Source organism: Rhincodon typus, chromosome 20 (assembly GCF_021869965.1).
Source record: "Rhincodon typus isolate 14 chromosome 20, sRhiTyp1.1, whole genome shotgun sequence".
Lineage (NCBI taxonomy): Eukaryota > Metazoa > Chordata > Chondrichthyes > Orectolobiformes > Rhincodontidae > Rhincodon > Rhincodon typus.
In genome coordinates this window covers 10,982,234-11,002,139 of record NC_063351.1, presented here as the reverse complement: position 1 = coordinate 11,002,139, position 19,906 = coordinate 10,982,234, and the positions used below count along the sequence as shown (strand labels likewise).

The following is a 19,906-nucleotide window of genomic DNA, read 5'->3' as shown; positions in this document are numbered from 1 at the left end:
TTGAAGAAAGGTCTAGGCCCGAAACGTCAGCCTTCCTGCTCCTCTGATGCTGCTTGGCCTGCTGTGTTCATCCAGCTCCACACCTTGTTATCTCAGATTCTCCAGCATCTGCAGTTCCTACTATCTCTGTTGTTTATTAGTTGGTGTGTTTTAGAAATCTATCATTGTTCCTTCATAATCACTGGGTCAAGATCCTGGAATTCCCTCACTAAAAGCTCTAAAAGTGTACCTGTCCTACATGGACTGCAGCAATTCAAGAAAATAGCTCCTTACCATTGCTGAAGGCAAATTAGAGATGGGCAACAAATGCTGCCCTTTTCGGTCATGCCCACATCCCATTAATGAAAATGAAGGCACTCCAACAGCAAGTTATCAATGAGCAGTTTTTACCTTACATTTGTGTATTATTACTTTGAAGTCTCAAATTCCAGCCATCACTTCTGAACTTTCTCAAGGTCATGTCCTAGGTCCAACTACTGCTGTTTCAACAGTGATATTCCCCCCATCGCAAGGTTATAGGGTAAAAGTCAGAGACATCCATCCACTGCCTTAAACATTCACTTCCCCCTCCCCCAACACTAGTGCAGTATGGCTGCACAGTGAGTATTATCTATAAGATGCATTGCAGCAGTAGGCCAAAGATTCATCAATTGCACCTTCCAAACCCAAAGCGTATACAGCCAGGAGGAAAAGGGCAACAGTGACATGTGAACGCTACTACCTCTGTGTCTCACACTCTCTTAACTTGGAACTATGTTGTCGGTCCTTCACTGGGTTAACATTAATATCCTAGAACTCTCTTTCTAACAGCAGTATCGATGTATCTGCAAAGGATGGACTGAAGTTGTTCAAAAAGTCAACTCGCTACCACCTTGTCAACAGCAGTAGGCACCAGCAATACATTTTGACCATACTATGTGATGTTCAGACTCCATAAACAAATTTTAAAGAATCTTGAGGACTCTTCATCTTTCCAGCAGCTTTCCAAATATTAATTTCAGTTTACGTATTACCTTTCACATAGAAAATGTCACAAACTGCATTATAGGATTAATAGGAAGCTTATTGGTCCAACAGATCATATGGAGTTGGAAATGGAGAGAAGGGTGGGATATGGCTTCAATAAAGGCATAACACTGTCAATTATCACTTTATTTGGGGGCCCATTGCAGCACTCCGTTGTTCCCAGCCTGCGCACCCCTTTGATTCATGTGCTTGAATCAACAAACTGAAGATGGTACTATGTCAGACTGATGCCTTGGAGTTGATAGAGACAATATAACCAAATCAAAACAACCAAAGCTGTCAATTCCTAAAGTTGACAAGGCCCAGAGACCAGATGAGGTGCAAACACAGATACTGAAAGAAGTAGCAGTGGAAAATGCAGAGGCACTGACAATAATCTTTCAATATTCCTGGGACTTAGTGTTCTACCACCAGTGCACTGGGGAATTGTGAAAATTATGCCTTTGTATGAAAACGATTGCACAGAAAGTCCAGGAATTACAGACCAGTTAGTTTAACATCAGTTGTTGCGAATCGTCTGGAAACAACTATTACATGTAGGACTAATTGTATGTGGAAAAAATGCGAGTTAAATCAGAAATGGATTTATTAAGGGAAAGTCTTGTCTAACTTGCTGGAACAAAAAGTCAGTATGGTGTACAGGGACAAGCAAAAAGTGTTTGATACAGTACCACACAACAGGCATGTGAGGAAAGTTACAGCTCTTGGAATAAGAGACAATAGCACCATGGATACAAAAATGTCTGAGGGATAGGGAACAAAGTAATGGTTAATAAGTATTTTTCAGGCTGGAGGAAGATTTATAGTCAAGTTCCCCAGGGGATAGTATTAAGATCCTGATTTTGCCTGATATATGCTTGGAATTATCTAGATCTTGATATACACGGGCCAACTTCAAAGTTTACAGATGACATGAAACTTGCTGGTATTGTCAACTGTAAGGAAGTCAATGTAGAACTTCAAAACCAAATTGACACTTTGGTGGAGTGGGCCAATAGATGGCAGATGAATTTCAACGCAGATAAGTGCGAGGTATTCATTTTGGTACAAAGAACATGGAGATACAATATAAAATAAAGGATACCATTCTAAAAGTTGTGTAGGAGCAAGAAACCCGGGTGTACATGTGCATAAGTTACTAACGGTGCCTGGAAAGATACAGACAGCTGTTAATAAAGCATGCAATATTCTGGGTTCATTAATAGGAGCCTAGAATACCATAACAGGAAGGTTATAGCGTTTTTTTTATATATAGGAAACTAGTTCGAAGCCAGCTGGAGGCATGTATACAGTATTGGGCAGCACCTTAGGAAGAATTTCAGTGCATTAAAGATTGCAGAAAAAGTTTACAAAAATAAGACCACCAGACCATAACAGAAAGGAACAGAAGTGGGCTGTTTGGCCTCCTGAAACTATGCCATGATTCAATAGGATCATTGCTGATCTGACATTCCTCATGTCCACTTTCCTGCCCTTTTCCTGTATCCCCGATTCCCCAACTGATCGAGAATCCATCTATCTCAGCCTTAAACATACACAAGGACTCTGCCCCCTCAGCTCTCTGTGGTAAGGAGTTCCAAAGGCTCAAAACCCTCTGGGAGAAGAAATTCCTCCTTATCTCTGTCTCAAATTGGCGCCCCTTAATTCGGAGACTATGCCTTCTGGTCCTAAGCTCTTCAATGAGGGAAAACATCCTTTCAGCATTTACCCTGTCATCCCCTTAATAATCCCATGTTTCAACTGGATCACCGCTCATTCTTCTAAACTCCAGTGAGTCCCAACCTGTTTAGTCTTTGCACAAAAGGCATTCCTTCCACAACAGGGATTGTCCTAGTGAATCTTCTCTGAACTGCCTCCGATGAAATAATATCTTTCCTTAAATAAAGGGAAGACTTCCCTACTCTTATACCCTAACCCCCTTGAAATAAGAATGGTTCCAAGAATGAGAAACTTCAGTTCTGTGGATAGATGGGAGAAGGTGGGATTGTTCTCCTTGGAGAGGAGAAGGCTAAGGAGAGATTTGATAGAAGTTTTCTAAATCATGAGGGAGATAGCAGAGTACATTAAGAAGAAACTGTTTCTGCTCAAAACGATCAAGAACCAGAGGGCACAAATAAAACCTGTTTTACAAAAGAAGCAAATGTGAGCTGGGAAAAACTTGCTCACATGATGAGTAGCTAGGATCTGGTTCACACTGCCTGGAAGTGTAATGGAGACAGCTTCAATTAAGGCATTCAAGAATAGAATAGAATAGAAATTTATTGTCACGTATACTTTCACATGAAAAATACAGTGAAAGATTTTGTAATTGCGGGGAGACGATGGCCTAGTGGCATTATTGCTGGACGGTTAATCCAGAGACCCAGATAACATTCTGGGGATCCGGCTTCGAATCCCGCCACAGCATATGGTGGAATTTGAATTCAATAAATATCTGGAATTAAGAGCCTAATGATGACCATGAATCCATTGTCAATTGTTGGAAAATCCCACCTGGGTCACTAATGTCCTTTAGGGAAGGAAACTGCAGACTTACCTGGTCTGGCCTACATGTGACTCCAGACACACAGCAATGTGGTTGACTCTTAACTGTCCTCTGGGCAATTACGGATGGGCAATAAAAACTGCCTGGTCAGCGACGCCCTCATCCTGAGAATGAATTAAAAAAAATTGCCCTACAAGGTGCCATATATAATTGACAACAGTCATACACAATAATTTTAAAAATGCAAAATTAAGGCAAAGTTCATCACAAATCAGTTAATGGCTCCTGGGCTCAGGGAATGCTGATGAAGGAAGTATGGAATACTCAAAAGACACAGCCAGGAGAAGACTGCCATTCCGGGATGAGAATGTCACGCCGGGCTGCCGGAATACTGGGCTGGAAGCCTTCACCGAAGAAAACTGCCATGACAGGCAGAGACCGCCAACCCTGGACAAGACGGCCTGCCCGGCCACTGGAAGCCTACGCTGAAGAGCTCCACATGGTGATGAGATCTCCTCACTGGGCCAAACCTGCCACGCTGGGACAGAGCCGCCACGCTGGGGCAGGATCTCCACACTGGGACAGGATCTCCACGCTGGGACAGGGTCACCACGCTGGGACAGAGCAGTCACGCTGGGACAGAGCCGCCACGCCGGGACAGAGCCACCACGCCGGGGCAGGGTCACCACGCTGGGACAGAGCTGCCACGCTGGGACAGGGTCACCACGCTGGGGCAGGGTCACCACGCTGGGGCAGAGCCGCCACGCTAGGACAGGGTCACCACACTGGGGCAGGGTCACCACGCTGGGACAGAGACGTCACGCTGGGACAGAGACGTCACGCTGGGGCAGGATCACCACACTGGGACAGAGTCACCACGCTGGGGCAGGGTCACCACGCTGGGACAGAGCCGCCATGCTGGGACCGTGTCACCACGCTGGGATAGGGTCACTACGCTGGGACAGAGCCGTCACGCTGGGACAGGGTCGCCACGGTGGGACAGAGCCGTCACGCTGGGACACAGCCATCATGCCTGGCCGCTGGAAGCCATTACATCTCTGGGCCAGGAGAAGCCTTCCACTGAAGCCATTAATAGAAGGTTAGATGAATCTTGATAATTATTATAATAACTGGAAACATTAAAACAGGGAAAAAATAGTAAAAGCGGGCGGAGTAGACAAGTTCTGAGCTCCTGGGCTAGGGAGCCTGCATACAAAGCGACAACTATTTGTACAGTGGAAGGCTTAGAGATTGGCTGTATGTCAAAATGCTCAGAGAACCAGAGCAGGCACAAGGAACGAATGATCTCCTTCTCCTGCATAACAGTTTTGTGATTCTGTGGGATCTAGACTACAATTGCAAATGCTCCACTAAGACCTTTACATTGGGTATAGATCGCCAAGTATATAAATTTTATACAAGGTCTCGGTATATATACTTAAAAAACTATATATCAATGGCATTGCCAAGGGCAGAGAACCAATTAATTGGACTGGGCACTCAACTGAAAGAGAGCTTTGTGACATTAAGAGAACATAATGAAGACGCAAGGACTGACATTCCAAATTATTTTTTTCACCTGAGAAAATCTCAAAATAGCCTGAGAGCTAAAGCAAGCCTTCATGGTGTATGAATGTCAGATTACAAATGTAGGAAGATTGAATTGCTGCTGAGTAATATTTCTCACTATTAGTTTAGGCATAAATTGAGATAAAATTGTGACAATATGTTATGCAACTGCTTCAGCCAGACATATTTTAGGAAATACATTTTGCTTCCAGCGAGGCAGGTTTGAAATTGCACTGTCGTAATCAACGTAATTGAAAAAACAAGTTACTGATAATAATTAGTTACTGAAAAATATGAGGCTTCAGTACCTACTTTATAACATAATTGGACATGTTGCATTTTTCAATATTCTCCCAGTTGTACAATTGAGTTGCAAAGGTATAAAGCAAATGGACTTAAGAAGGTTAATTGTAAAAATTACCTTCACAAATCAGCACTTACTAAGAATGGCTTTTTGTTTTTCTCTGCAGTGTAGCAGGATGTGGATAAGTATCTCTATCATGGATAAGTATCGCTCTTGTCATAATGGCACTATCTTCTCCTGGTTCAATAATATTCACCTTTTAGACTGGCCTCAGGATTTAACCTTCCAAAATGATTTGGGAATGTCTTTCTCAATTTTCATATCAAAATGTCTCACTTTATAAGGTCCTGTCATGTTCAGAAGTTGTCATTCTTAATAAAGGTTTTAAATAAAATGCAAATGAGTTCATAGGTGTTACAATTCACGAGTTGCTGAGAATAGATTCAGATTCAACAAAGAAGTGTTGAAATTGCAGATTCTTTTGTTCTGATGAATGGAAGCTGTTCAACATGCACACAGTGTTATATTCATTAAATTGTAAGAAAGCACAATTCTTTGTTGAAAATTCTTTATGGACTCATGTTCAAAAGATGAGTCCAAACTAATAGCTGTACATTGCCTACCTTTCAGCCGCCTGATGGTTTGTTGAGCCCCAAAGAAACACTGTTGCATTGTTCAGCATGTGCTGTCACTGTTCCTGCAGTGCATTGATTCACAGTGTGAATGGGATCAAAGGGTCATATCCTTAAAAAGTCACAATTACACTGATTAAGAGCTATGATGCATTCTGTAGAGAGTTCAATTGTACTGGAGGCAGGTACCTGCAGCGAGAGATGAATGGATGGGCATGCATAGTTGGAGGTCAGGCAGAGGATAAAGACAGGGAATGGAATTTAACGAGCCATTTTATTCGGAACATAATCCAGCATGACATGTGCTGGGGCAGCCATGAAATTGAATTGAAATTGTTACCTTGTTAGATGCTGCTGTTGCCTTGCTGGACGCAGTATGTTTGCAGGAGGCTGTCAGTCAAAGCATCACTGTTGTCCCCTTCAATATCGATATTATGCCCAATAAGTGCATGTCTTTTTTTAAAGTTTTAAACATGGACTGTCCAGGGCTGTATTTTCGTTTAAAAAATAGACCTTTTGAGATGGCTGCTGGGGTTTGGGTGACTTTTGCAATTTTTCATAGAAATCATAGAATCCCAACAGTGTTTACAGCAGGCCATTTAGCCCAACAAGTCCAACCCTCCGAAAAGCATTCCACCCAGACATACCCCCTACTGCCGTAAGCTGGCATTTCCCACCTAGTGTGCACATTCCTGAACACTATGGGCAATTTAGCATGGCCAATCCACCTAAACTACACAGCTCTGGACTATGGGGGAAAACTGGAGCACCCGGAGGAAACCCACACAGACACGGGGAGAATGTGCAAACTCCACACAGACAGTCGCCCGAGAGTAGAATCAAACCTGGGTCCCTAGAGATGTGAGGCAGCAGTGCTAACCACTGAGCCACATTACCACAGACTGGGAACTACCTGAAGTCTCCTGAATGTTGGAAATTGAATTACCGTGGGTGGGAAGGAGCATTGAATATTTGTGGAATTCACACCATCTGCAAACTTACACAAAAATTAAGTTAGACTTTATGCTTCCAAGCACGAAAAATAGAGCTGTCAAGAAACACGACCGTCATAAGTGGGTGTAAATGACCACCATCTATCTCCTTCTAGCTTCGACTTACTCTAGGTAGACGACATAATTATTAAACATGTAGATACACACCTGAAAGTTACTACAGGTAATGAGCCAAGAACCAGTGTGAAACAAGTTAGTCTATAAACAATACAGCAAAAAAAAGCAGCCACAAAGGCAAATGACAATACCTTAAAGCTGGAGACTGTGACATTGTAAGACCTCCAAGCTCGATCCTTTCAAGTCCACCAGTACATAAACGATTGACCTCCTAGAAAAAAAACAAGCAGCTGACTTTGTGATGTGCTGAAAAATTACCTCCAAAAGAGTCCTGAGATGACTATGTTATATGACGCTGATGATTGAAGCTACACTTCAAGTATGACATCTTCTGCTGCTTCTGGGAACAGGAATAATGGGAAGCAGAGGAACGTTATTGCATTAGATGGTCAAATTCCGATGGTGGGATGGACTTCTACAAAGAAGTTTTGAGATGGGTCAAATTTCCTAATGGCAAGCATCAGGAAACCCTTTACCATGTGCTAACATCTCATTAAAAGGCCCGCTCACCATAATTAATCGCCCCATCTCAATCCTGTGCAAACAAGAAATATGTGTCTTCAGTTTGATGACTCGATATAAGGGGCATGCTGCAGATGAGGTCGTCACCTTCCTGGCTTATGAAGTGAGTAATTGCTGCTGCGTCCCCTTTGGGCACTGTCCATACAGGCAGGATAGTGACTAAGATAAAGTTTTGTTCATCCAGGTTGCACAGAGGATGACCAAGGGACGAAACCTGGAGTCTAATGGGTGCTGGTCAAAGAGGCTGGCCAATGGAGATGGAGTCACATTCCAGTGGTCAAGTTTTTCCCCAATCATTCAGCCTCAGTTTTCCCTTAACGTATCCTCCTCACCACTCACAGCAAGACACCATCAGGCCAGGCAGTGAAGTGGATGCAGTGATTGCTCGGAAAGCAGCCAAAGAGGGAATAAAATCAGATGAACACTACCTCCTGGGTCGCTGGACAAATAATGGCCAAGTTCCATCGTACTGATGTCACCATATTCAGAGACGACACTCCTGGTGGTGTGAGGTAAATGTTGTCTCAATTCGCCCACATCATCTGAGCCTGATGGGGTACAAAGTACAATGCCCATTAGGAACTGAAACCATTGCTGGAACTATCAACACATTATGAATACAGCAAAGATAAAGAGAATACAAACATCGTTATGTGTACTAATGTGATTGCAGTGATTGAACATCTGTTACGTGCATTTAAAATTTATTTATCTTTCTTATTTCTCACTATGTCTAGGGGCTGTCCCAACCTTTGCAATCGCGAACAAGAACAAAGTTGCTGGAAAAGCTCAGCAGGTCTGGCAGCATCTGTGAAGGAAGAAACAGAGTTAACGTTTTGGGTCCGGTGTCCGGTGACCCTTCCTCAGAACATGCACAGATGCTGCCAGACCTGCTGAGCTTTTCCAGCAACTTCTGTTTTTGTTCCTGAATTACAGCAGCTGCAGTTCTTTGGGTTTTTATTTGCAATCGTGCTGTGTTTTGTTAGTTGTGATGATATTGACAGGCATCGTCTGGTGGTGTACAGCCTGGGGAGGGGTGCCAGCCTACTTAGGGTCTCAGCCTCAGCTCCTCAGCCTGATCTGCTGGAGGTGATGGGATCACTAGCAGAGGGGATGTGCATTAGCAGGGCATCACCACACTGTTATGGAACAAACCCTTGGGATGTTTCTTCTCCCTGTCGGCACACAACAGCACCTCCCTAACTCCTAGGGACACCTGGAAGATAGCCACTGTGTCTCAACCTTTTCTCACCTCGCCAGTGAGGCACTATGATGGAGCACTTATCCTGCTACACCTCAGTCTCCAAGGCAGTCACTATCTCGTCCATGCAGGCAGCTAGGCATTTGCAATCTGGAACTATGACAGTGGGACGGATTCCTCCAAACCGCACTCTGATCTAATCATGGGCTCAAACACTACTGCATCATGTTCCATTTTCTGTCTTTGCCTGTGCATCAGGTCTCTTACAGCGAAATCCAGAGGCTTTTCATCTACACGGGTCTCAACAGATGCCTGGTCTCCAGCAGTTTGAGACCTCAGCTCCCACATTCTCTATCAGCAGTGGACTCATGTCTGTGATGTGCTCACCACAATTGCATCCCCTGAGCCCAGTCTAGAACATGGATCTCACGGTGGGATCATAGTAATTGGGGATGCTATTAAAGGCAGAGTTAGATGACGCAGATATCATAGAGGTGTAAAGACTGTATCTTTTTTTTATTTCTTTCTGTATTTTTGGTTGTGGACTAATGAGGGAAAAGGGCTGTTTTACAAACCAAGGATTGTGGAGATTATTAGTGCACTTTTCATTGTAAGTGCTGTTACACTACTGTTTGTTAAAGCACTGGGGGAGGCACAGTTGCAGATAAGCCAGATCCAGACAGCATGTACAAAATGAGATTCGGCCAGCAATAAGTCGCTAATTAGTTTGAAGTAAGCTTGCTTGCTTCTCTTATCAGTTGATGTGAGTGTTTGCCTACAACCAAGAAGTCAGAGGCATTATAATTTGTGAACCACATGCTCTGTGCCACCTGCAAGAAAGTGAAAAACATTTTACGAGTGAGAGAGATAGATTGCCAAAGTCAAACTAAAATGTTCATCTCAGTTAAGTTTGTGGATAGGGTCCATTGAAGTGCCTTCCCAGTTATTCCCCTCCACACAAATGTTTTTGCATCTGTCTGTATGTGTGTGTAGGGGAAGTTTTATGAGGGAGGTTAACAGTAATTACCAGTAGGGTTGTACGTTGATGGTTCATATAGGCAGACCCTGTGTTGCAAATGGATTCCGTTCTGGAGTCCTGTTGCAAGTTGATTTGTATGCAAGTCGGAAAACAATGCAGGACATAATGAAGGAGTCACTTGTAAGTACTTCCTTGGTGACTGCATTGAGTGTAGAAGTCGGAAGGTCATGTTGCAACTGTACAGGACATTGGATAGACCACTTGTGGAATACTGCATTAAATTCTGGTTTCCCTGCTATTGGAAAGATGTTCTGAAACTTGAATGGATTCAGAAAAAAATTACAAGAATGTTGCCAGGGTTCGAGGGTTTGAGCTAGAAGGAAAGGCTGAGTAGGATGGGGCTATTTTTCCTGGAGTGTCAGAGGCCGAGGGATGACCTTATAGAGGTTTATAAAATCATCAGGGGCACGGATAGGGTGCATAGCCAAGGTCTTTTTCCCCGGGTAGGGGAGACCAAAACTAGAGGGTGGAGCTGGAGGAATACAGCAGGCCAGGCAGCATCAGAGGAACAGGAAAGTTGATGTTTCAGGTCGGGACCCTTCTTTCCTGTTCCTCTGATGCTGCCTGGCCTGCTGTGTTGCTCCAGCTCTACACTGTATTACCTCTGACTCCAGCATCGGCAGTTCTTACTATCACCAAAACTAGAGGGCATAGGTTTAAGATGAGAGGAGAAAGATATAAAAGGGACCCTAAGGGGTAACTTTGTCACACAGACGATGGTGCGTGTATGGAATGAGCTTCCAAAGAAAGTAGTGGAGACTGGTACAAATATAATATTTAAAGGTCATCTGGATGGGTATATGAACAGGGATATGGACCAAACAGAACATAGAACATAGAACAGTACAGCACAATATAGGCCCTTCGGCCCACGATGTTGTGCCAAACTTTTACCCTAAAACTAAGGTCTATCTAACCTCCACCCCTACCTTATACTATCATCCATATGCCTATCTAATAGCCGCTTAAATGCCCTGAATGAGGCCGACTCCACTACCCTCTCCGGCAATGCACTCCATGCCCCTACCACTCTCTAAGTAAAGAACCTACCTCTGACGTCTCCCCTATATCTACCTCCACTCACTTTAAAACTATGCCCCCTCATAATAGCTACCTCCACCCTAGGAAAAAGTCTCTGGCAGTCCACTCTATCTATACCTCTGATCATTTTATACACCTCTATCAAGTCACCGCTCATCCTTCATCATTCTAAAGAGAAAAGCACTAGCTCTCTCAACCTCTCCTTGTAAGACCTTCCCTCCATTCCAGGCAACATCCTGGTAAATCTCCTCTGCACAAAACGCTTCCACATCTTTCTTGTCCAGAACTGGACACAATACTCCAGATGTGGCCGAACCAGGGTTTTCTATAGCTGGAGCATAACTTCATGGCTCTTGAACTCAATCCCTCTATTAATGAAAGCTAACAACTCTATCCACCTGGGTGGCAGCTTTCAGGGAACTGTGGACATGAACCCCAAGATCCCTCTGCTCCTCCACACTGCCAAGAATCTTTCCGTTAACCCTGTATTTTGCTTTCAAGTTTGTCCTTCCAAAATGAATCACCTCACACTTTTCAGGGTTAAACTCCATCTGCCACTTCTCAGCCCAGCTCTGCATCCTATCAATGTCCCTTTGTAACCAAGAACAGCCCTCCGCACTGTCCACAACGTGACCCACCTTCGTATCGTCCACGAACTTGCTAATCCACCCTTCCACTCCCACATCCAAATCATTTACAAAAATCACAAATAGAAGAGGACCCAGAACAGATCCTTGAGGTACACCACTCGTAACTGAGCACCATGTTGAATATTTTCTGTCCACTACCACCCTTTGTCTTCTAAGGGTCAGCCAATTCTGAATCAAATCTGCCACATTTCCCCCTATCCCATGCCTCCTTACCTTCTGCATGAGCCTACCATGGGGAACATTATCAAATGCCTTACTTAAATCCATGTATACCACATCCACTGCTCTACCTTCATCCACGTGTTTGATCACCTCTTCAAAGAATTCAATAAGGTTTGTGAGGCATGATCTACCCCTCACAAATCCATGCTGACTATCACGAATCAAACTGTGCCTATCCAAGTGATCATAAATCCTATCTCTCAGAGCCCTTTCCAATAATTTGCCCACCACTGAAGTAAGACTAACCGGCCTGTAATTTCCAGGGTTATCCCTATTCCCTTTTTTGAACAAGGGACTGACGTTTGCCTCTCTCCAATCTTCCGGCACTATACCCATGGACAATGAGGACAAAAAGATCATCGCCAAAGGCCCTCCGATCTCTTCCCTCACATCCCATAGAATCCTTGGATAAATCCCATCAGGCCCGGGGGACTTATCTATCTTCAAGTTCCTCAAAATTCCTAGTATATCTTCCTTACTAACATCCACCTCCTCTAGACTACCAGCCTGTTTCATACTGTCCTCCTTTACAACTAGGTCCCTCTCAGTTGTGAATACTGAAGAAAAGTATTCATTAAGGATCTCTTCTATCTTTTTAGGCTCCGTGCACAAATTTCCTTTACAATCCTTGATCGGCCCTACCCTTTCTCTGGTCATTCTCTTATTCCTTACGTACGTGTAAAAAGCCTTGGAGTTTTCCTTGATCCTATCTGCCAAGGTTTTCTCATGCCCCCTTATAGCTCTCCTAAGCACTTTCTTCAGCTCCTTCCTGGATAACTTGTATCCCTCTAGAGCCTTTTCCGTTCCTTGTTTCCTAATTCTTACATAAGCATCCTTCTTCCTCTTAGCCAGTTGTTCGACCTCTCTTAAGAACCAAGGCTCCCTCACTCGACCGCATCTTCCCTGCCTGCTAGGGACAAACATATCGAGCACATGCAGTATGCATTCCTTAAACAATCTCCACATTTCTATAGCACTCGTCCCTGACACCATCTGTTCCCATTTTATGTTACCCAGTTCTTGCCTAACAGATTTATAATTACCCTTCCCCCAGTTATAAACCTTACCCTGCTGTATGTACCTATCCTTTTCCATGACTATTGTAAAAGTAACAGAGTTATGATCCCTACCACCAAAATGCTCTCCTACCAACAGGTCTAACACTTGGCCCGGTTCATTGCCAAGCACTAAATCCAAAGTGGCCTCTCCTCGTGTTGGTCTATCTACGTACTGTGTCAGGAATCCTTCCTGAACGCACTGGACAAAATCTGTTCCATCTAAACTATTACAACTAAAACGTTTCCAATCAATATTTGGAAAGTTGAAGTCACCCATGACTACAACTCTGTGACTTCTGCACCTTTCCAGTATCTGCCTCCCAATCCGCTCCTCCACTTCTCCGCAACTATTAGGGGATCTGTAAAAAACCCCCAACAAAGTGACTGCTCCTTTCTTGTTTAAGACCTCAAACCAAACTGACTCTGTAGACATATCATTCTCGAACTGCCTTTCAGTAGCTGCTATCCTAGCCCTGACTAGCAATGCCACTCCCCCGCCTCTTTTACCACCCTCCCTATTTCTTTTAAAGCATCTAAATCCCGGAACTTCCAACAACCATTCCTGTCCCTGAGTTACCCAAGTTTCTGTAATGGCCACAACATCGTTTTTCCAAGTAGTGACCCATGCTCTAAGTTCATCTGCCTTATTTCTGATACTTCTAGCATTGAAGTATACACACTTCAAACCATCCATGTCCACAATTATGCTCCATTGACCGCATTTCTTTATTAACAACCTCACTCCCCTGTGCTGACAAATTGGACTCGATTAAGTTATGATACCTGGTCGGCATGGTTGAGTTGGACCAAAGGGTCTGTTTCTGTGCCCTACAACTTTATGACTCTACAGGAAATGTTTATATGTTGGATCTTGAAAATTATATCCCTGTGCGAAATTGTGTTTGTAAGTTTGAGCATTTATAAATCAGACATTTGTAAATTGGGGGCTCCCTGTATTTATTTACCTGTAGCTAGAATCTATTTATTTGCAATAAATAGTAACCTTTGTGAGATACAGAAACCTGGTCCATGTCTTTGGTGAACCTGAGTCTAAAAGACAGGTAAATTTGGGAATTTTGCATACTCCTGTAAAATCTTGAACTTTTATGATGACTGTGGGAAATACTTCATTTCCATCATAGTACCCCAATAAGACTTAACAGAGGGTTGTTGAGCTGCAAAAGATTGCAGAGCTAGGGAGGGGTGAGGCCATTGAAGACTTTGCAAACTATGGTAAGAATTTTTGAATGAACATATTACTTGACCAAACCCAATGTCAGTCAATGATGACTTGGTTGATAGATAAATGGTGCTAAACGGGGCTCGGTGCTAGTTAAGGCATGAGTGTGAGAATTTAAGATGACCTGAAGTGTACAATGACCAGGATGTAGGTGGATGGCCAATATTAGTTTAGTAGCAGGTACTGAAGACAATGGCTCTGGGCTTCCCAAATTTTTCACTGGAGGAGATTTTTGCTCATCCGTTACTGGATATTGGACAAGCAGCTTGCTAAATTGGCAACAACCAAAGGGTTTAAAAAGGATGTGGAAAGGTAGAGCTGGTGTTGGTCAGTGTACATATAAGAACTAAAAGCATGCTTTTGAGAGATGATACTAAGGAGGTGAGGAATACGAAAGGATGACGGATCCTTGTGGGACACCAGGGATTAGCATGTGGGAGCAGGATGGAAGCTGTTGCGCTGATATAAATGGTACACTAACTCTGATAAAGAAGAGGAGAAGCTGTTAAGTATGGTCTTACCCAGCTGGATGATGGTCAAGGGTGTTGGAGGAGAATGGTATGGTCACCTGTGTCAAATGCTGTAGATAGATCGAGAAAGACAAGGAGCGACAGGTAACCTTTGTCACAGGCACAATAGGACTTCAGTTGTGAATTTATTAGGAACCCTTCCTGTACTCTGGAAGCAGCTAACACCTGGTAGGAGGGATTCAAATATAGAGCTCTAGGAAAGCTGGGCAAGGATTGTGAGGTAACAGCACAAACACAGTAGTTGAAAACGAAAGGGATTTTGGAGATGGAATAGTTGTTTGTAAGGATGGTGGAATCCAGGATTGTTTTCTGAAGTAGAGGGATGATGGCAGTAGTTTTAAAGGGGAAAGGGGACAACACCTGAGAGACAGAAAACAATGAACAATAAACATGGGAACCAGAGAGAAGCTGGGTTGGCATTTGGTGCAAATAGAATCAACTTTTCTTTCTGAACCAGTGGATCTATTAGTGACTTTCCTGTATTTAAAACCCCTAGGTTCAGGATCCCTGACAAATTGAAAGGACTGCTCTACAGTTACCCTTTTAAACCCCTTCATTGTTTCAGAAATCTCTATCAGGTTGCATCAGAGCCTTCTGTTTTCTAGACCTTAGCTAGTCTTTCCTAATATTTATAACCTCTTCATCTGTGGTTTGGATTACAGGAGGCGGTGGATTTCTGAAACGACTTCACTGATGAAGCATCAGTGACAGAAGGCTGTCTCATGCCTACAAAAGGGTGAAGTGTCTATAAATGCCTGTCTCTAAGTTTGGGACAACCAGCTTGGATTTTGGCGTATCAGCCTCTGCCTATTCTCATTGTTTTTCAACAACCAGAGAATCAGAGGAATTTCAAGTGGAATATACAGCCAAATAGCTGAGATGCTTAAATGTAGCATCTATCACCCCCCCAAAGCTCCCTCATACACTGAGTTTAAGGTGATTGGTCTCCCACTTAGTCCATAATGGGGACACTCCTCAGGAATGTGTAGCATTGTTTATGTCTGTCCACAAGTGTAGAAGGGGTTGGGGTTGAGATGCCAGCAGAGGAGGTTGGCATGCAGGGCCCAGTCTTATCCCGAACCTGTTTACTAATGACCACACTCACTGTGGGATTTGAAGCCCTGTCATTTGACAGAGGACGTTTCTCATAAGAAACTTGACAGGGACTTCTTGTGTTTCCCACTCCCTGACCCAAGAGACAGCTGTTGGTTGATCTCGCATAGGACGTTGCTCCAGATAGGGTGCCAAGGTGGAAGGTAGGCAGTAAGTGGATTAAACAGGTCATGATGGAGTGGTACGTGAGGCGTAACATGAATGTTTTCAACCAGCTTGTGGGTCTTTGTCAGTCATTGGGTATACAGGCAACTGATGCTTGTGAGAATGGCGGTTGGTTAGCTCGGTTAGCTGGATGGCTAGTTGGCGATGCAGAGTAACACCAACAGTGTGAGTGCAATCCCCTCACTGGCTGAGGTTACCATGAAAGATGCTCCTCTTTAACCTCTCCCCTCACCTGTGGCATGGTGACCCTCAGGTTAAACCACCGCCAGTCATCCTGCTCTAATGAAAGAGCAGCCCCATGATCTGGGAGGACTGTGAAGACTTTGGCTTTATCATTGTTTGTGAGGACAAAAGCTAGGTGAGGGTATTGAGCAGATGGCTCCAGTCATATAGCAGTTGAGTGTCAACAAGACGTGTGTGGAATAACCTATGTCAGGCAGGTGCACAATGTGACAGGGCATGTGCTAAGGCTGTGGATGAAAAGGGATTGAAATAAAATCAAATAAAGGGTGGCATGGTGTCACAGGGGTTAGCACTGCTGCCTAACAGTGCCAGAAGACCCAGGTTCGTTTCCACCCTTGGGCAACTGTCTGTGTGGAGTTTGTACGTTCCCCCGGTTCTGCATGGGTTTCCTCCCACAGTCCAAAGATGTGCGGGTTAGGTGGATTGGCCATGCTAAATTGTCCATAGTGTCCAGGGATGTGCAGGCTAGCTGGGTTAGCCAGGGGAAATGCAGAGTTACAGGGATAAGGTGGGGAAATGGTGTGGAATCAATGGGCCGAATGGCTTGCTTCCACACTGTAGGGATTCTATGAAAACACACAACAAATGGAAAAATTTGAACTGAAAACTAACGTACCTAACTTCAAATCATTCACAAACAGTATCATTTTGGAATCAAGGTGCAATCCAGCCCTGCACCTTGTTGTCTCGGATTCTCCAGCATCTGCAGTTCCTACTATCTCTGATTCATTTTGGAATCACACCTCCCCCAGCACTCTAACCCTGAGTGACTACATTTTGCAAGAAGTGTGGTTCAAAGGCAACATTTACTGAAATGCCTAGAGCAATTATTTCACTTTCTTGGAGTGAACCATGCAAATAGAGAAGTTGGAATGCCTCTTGTCATTAGTATCATTTAAAGTCTGTAATGAACTTTAACTGCACTACCAATGAGTGCCTCCAGCCTGTAAGCTTTCTGTATTCAGTAGACATTAATTGTATTGCTGAGGTTAGCTGACAATATCTTACTCTATGCACTCGTATGCTAATGATAAAGCTCATCAGCTCACTACATCGCAAAATTTGCCATTGTATTTTCTAACTGTTGTTGATGTGGGAATTTAAAGGTCGGGGCATAATTCCTTTCATTAACCATATTTGGCAATATTTCAAAAGGCTTGACTTCTAATGGAGTAGACTACAGAATGCAACTTTAGCGGATTTGCAGAGCTTCATATCCATTATTCTGCTCCCATATAAATACAGTATTTATATGCATGAAATTTACTCACATCAGAATAATAAGTCTTGTTTAATTCAGTATGCATCCCTGCACTTTCAATTTGCGTCAAACAATATTTATTTATTTTTGTGTCTGTCTATCTAGCTTTTTGCTAGTTACCCAAACTGTCACTGGGGTGAAATTCCATTTAACTTTTCAATGAGCCATTTGCAACTTGCTAAGAAAATATATTTTTCCCTCTTAAATGCAGTTAGAGTTGTGGAAGCAGGCACATTGGTCTGCAAATATAGAAGTGAATTTTCAATACGCTGGAAGCTTGCAAGATTTGACGGTTTGGTGCAGATAAAAATGATGAACAGAATTAAATTGATATGAATTGTAAAACATGTATGATGGGGTATATTATGTTAGCACAAGCTGACCCACCACAAACAGTGATTTTACCCAGCAACTTCCACGATCTCTCGACTCTCGAGTGATTTGGTGACAATGAAGTATTTTGAAGGTACGTAGCACGCCACATTTTGGGTTCTTTTGTGCAGCTGCCAAATAGCACATCATGGACCTGTCAAAGCATCACAGCCTTTGTTTCAGCGCACCAATTACACACTCTGTTTGTCACCTTCTGAGACATGTGCCACCCCTGTGGCTGGTATGAATTTTGAATAGGCATTTTGCCGATGTATAAACAGCAAGATCTCACAGACAGATCATTTTGTTGAGGTTTCGATTTGGGGATAAGTATTCAACAGGATGCCTTCAAAATAACACTAGGGTGTCTAAAACATCCATGCAAGGGGTCAGATAGGGCTGTAGTTTAAACTTCTAATCTGACAGAGAGCACCTCTAAACAAGTAATGCGCACGTGCACACAAACACACACCCTTTATCATCCTCCAGGCAGGTAGTGAGAGTCAGGATAATTCCCAGATCGGGCTCCCTGTCTCATTAGAAAGCATTGACTAGGACAAAATCTTCATTTCCTGGCTGCAACCAGGCCATCCGGCGCTAGGGGAATGTTCAGAGATAGCTGCATGGTCTGTAGGATGCTGAGGCAAGCTGTTTAAAAGACCATCTCGATGCTGTGGGACTTTGTCTTAGATAGAATGGAGACAGAAAGATCCTCCAGTGCTCACCCCTCAACACCCACTGACTCCCCATACCACCTCAAGCCCCCCTACAATGCCCCCTGTGGTTCTTCAAGAAATCTATACTAAGGTATGCCACCTTCAAAAACTCGGTTAAGCCTTTTATGCATGTCATAGCAGGCTAAGACAAGTCTATGTAAATTCTCCCTCTACACAGGATACAGAAGCAATGAACCATAGAGTGATCAGTGGATGTGTAAGAGGGTTTTTAAAAATGTCTTTCATTGATCATTTTGAATTATGTAGAAAAAAAGCCTTCTGCTTCAGGGCAATAAAAATGTCAATCATCCAGGCCCTCTGACATTTCAATAGCTGAAACTTCATGCACATGAATCCTCTTACCTTTCTACAAACGATGACTGTGAGACCAACAGCAGAGATCAGACACACAAAACTGTTCATTAAGCACAGGCTCAGCTGTTTAAAGAGAGTAATGGATGGCTGGGCTCTCAGTCAGGAACATAAAATGAGATTAAAGCCTTTAAGTGATGAAAACAATCATAGGGAAGATGGTTGTAGTTGGAAGCCAAGCATCAGATCTTTTCCAAATTTCCACTAAGACACATCAAGAAAGTGTCCCTCACCCAGCAACCTTCCGTTATAACTTACCTCATCATAAGGACTGGAGGCTCATTGAGTTGGAGTTCATTGATAATACTAGAGTGTTCTGATTCGTAGTTTCTCTGGTCAATGAAGCAGCCCATGCTGGCCTACAACAAGGACCTGGACAGCATCCACGCTTGGATTGTTAAGCAGTGGAATAATTCGCATTACATAAGCTCATTAACATTAGCGTCTCCCTCAAAAATGCTCCCAAATATTCAATAACATCATTGTTTCATAATCACTAATATTTGAGGTGAAGGCTGTGGCGTAGGGATGGTAGGGGGGCAGATTGTGAGGTTGAGGAGTGTTTGCAATGTATACTGGGTTGGCTTCAGATATGCTTTCTGCCTCTGATCAATCCCCGTTAATGAACTTCATCTTCCCTAAGATCAGCCATTATGTTACTGTCCATTATGTAGTCCTTTGTTAAGAAAGACTTAGGGACAATAAGAGTAAGGCCCCTTCTGTGCAATGGTTACCGTAATTTTGCAGGTGAATAGAACCAAACAGCACCAAAAATAAACTTTATTCTACATTCTCTTCAGGGTAAATCTTCGACTGAACTTAAATTCAAAAAGTAATCCTGTGGTTAAAGAGGTTTGAGACCACTGTTCTAGGTGATAGAATTCATATGTTTGGCAGAATTCATATGTTTGAATGATACAGTTGATGGAGCCTCAGTGATTTCCTGCAGTGCACACACTGCTGTCACTGTGCATTGATGATGAAGAGACAGAATGCTTGAGGTAGTGGATGGGCT

The 19,906-nt window shown here is 43.4% G+C and overlaps 1 protein-coding gene across 1 annotated transcript in view; it reads left to right on the top strand.

The window, feature by feature from the left end:
- The first annotated feature begins 8,118 nt into the window (after positions 1 to 8,118).
- The window catches only part of LOC109933201 (cGMP-dependent protein kinase 1-like), a 75,840-nt gene continuing 64,052 nt past the window's right edge, over positions 8,119 to 19,906 (top strand). Inside the window, exon 1 of the mRNA XM_048609163.1 lies at positions 8,119 to 8,180. Within this exon, the coding sequence (XP_048465120.1) occupies positions 8,119 to 8,180 (62 nt within the window). The remainder of the gene's footprint in view (positions 8,181 to 19,906) is intronic.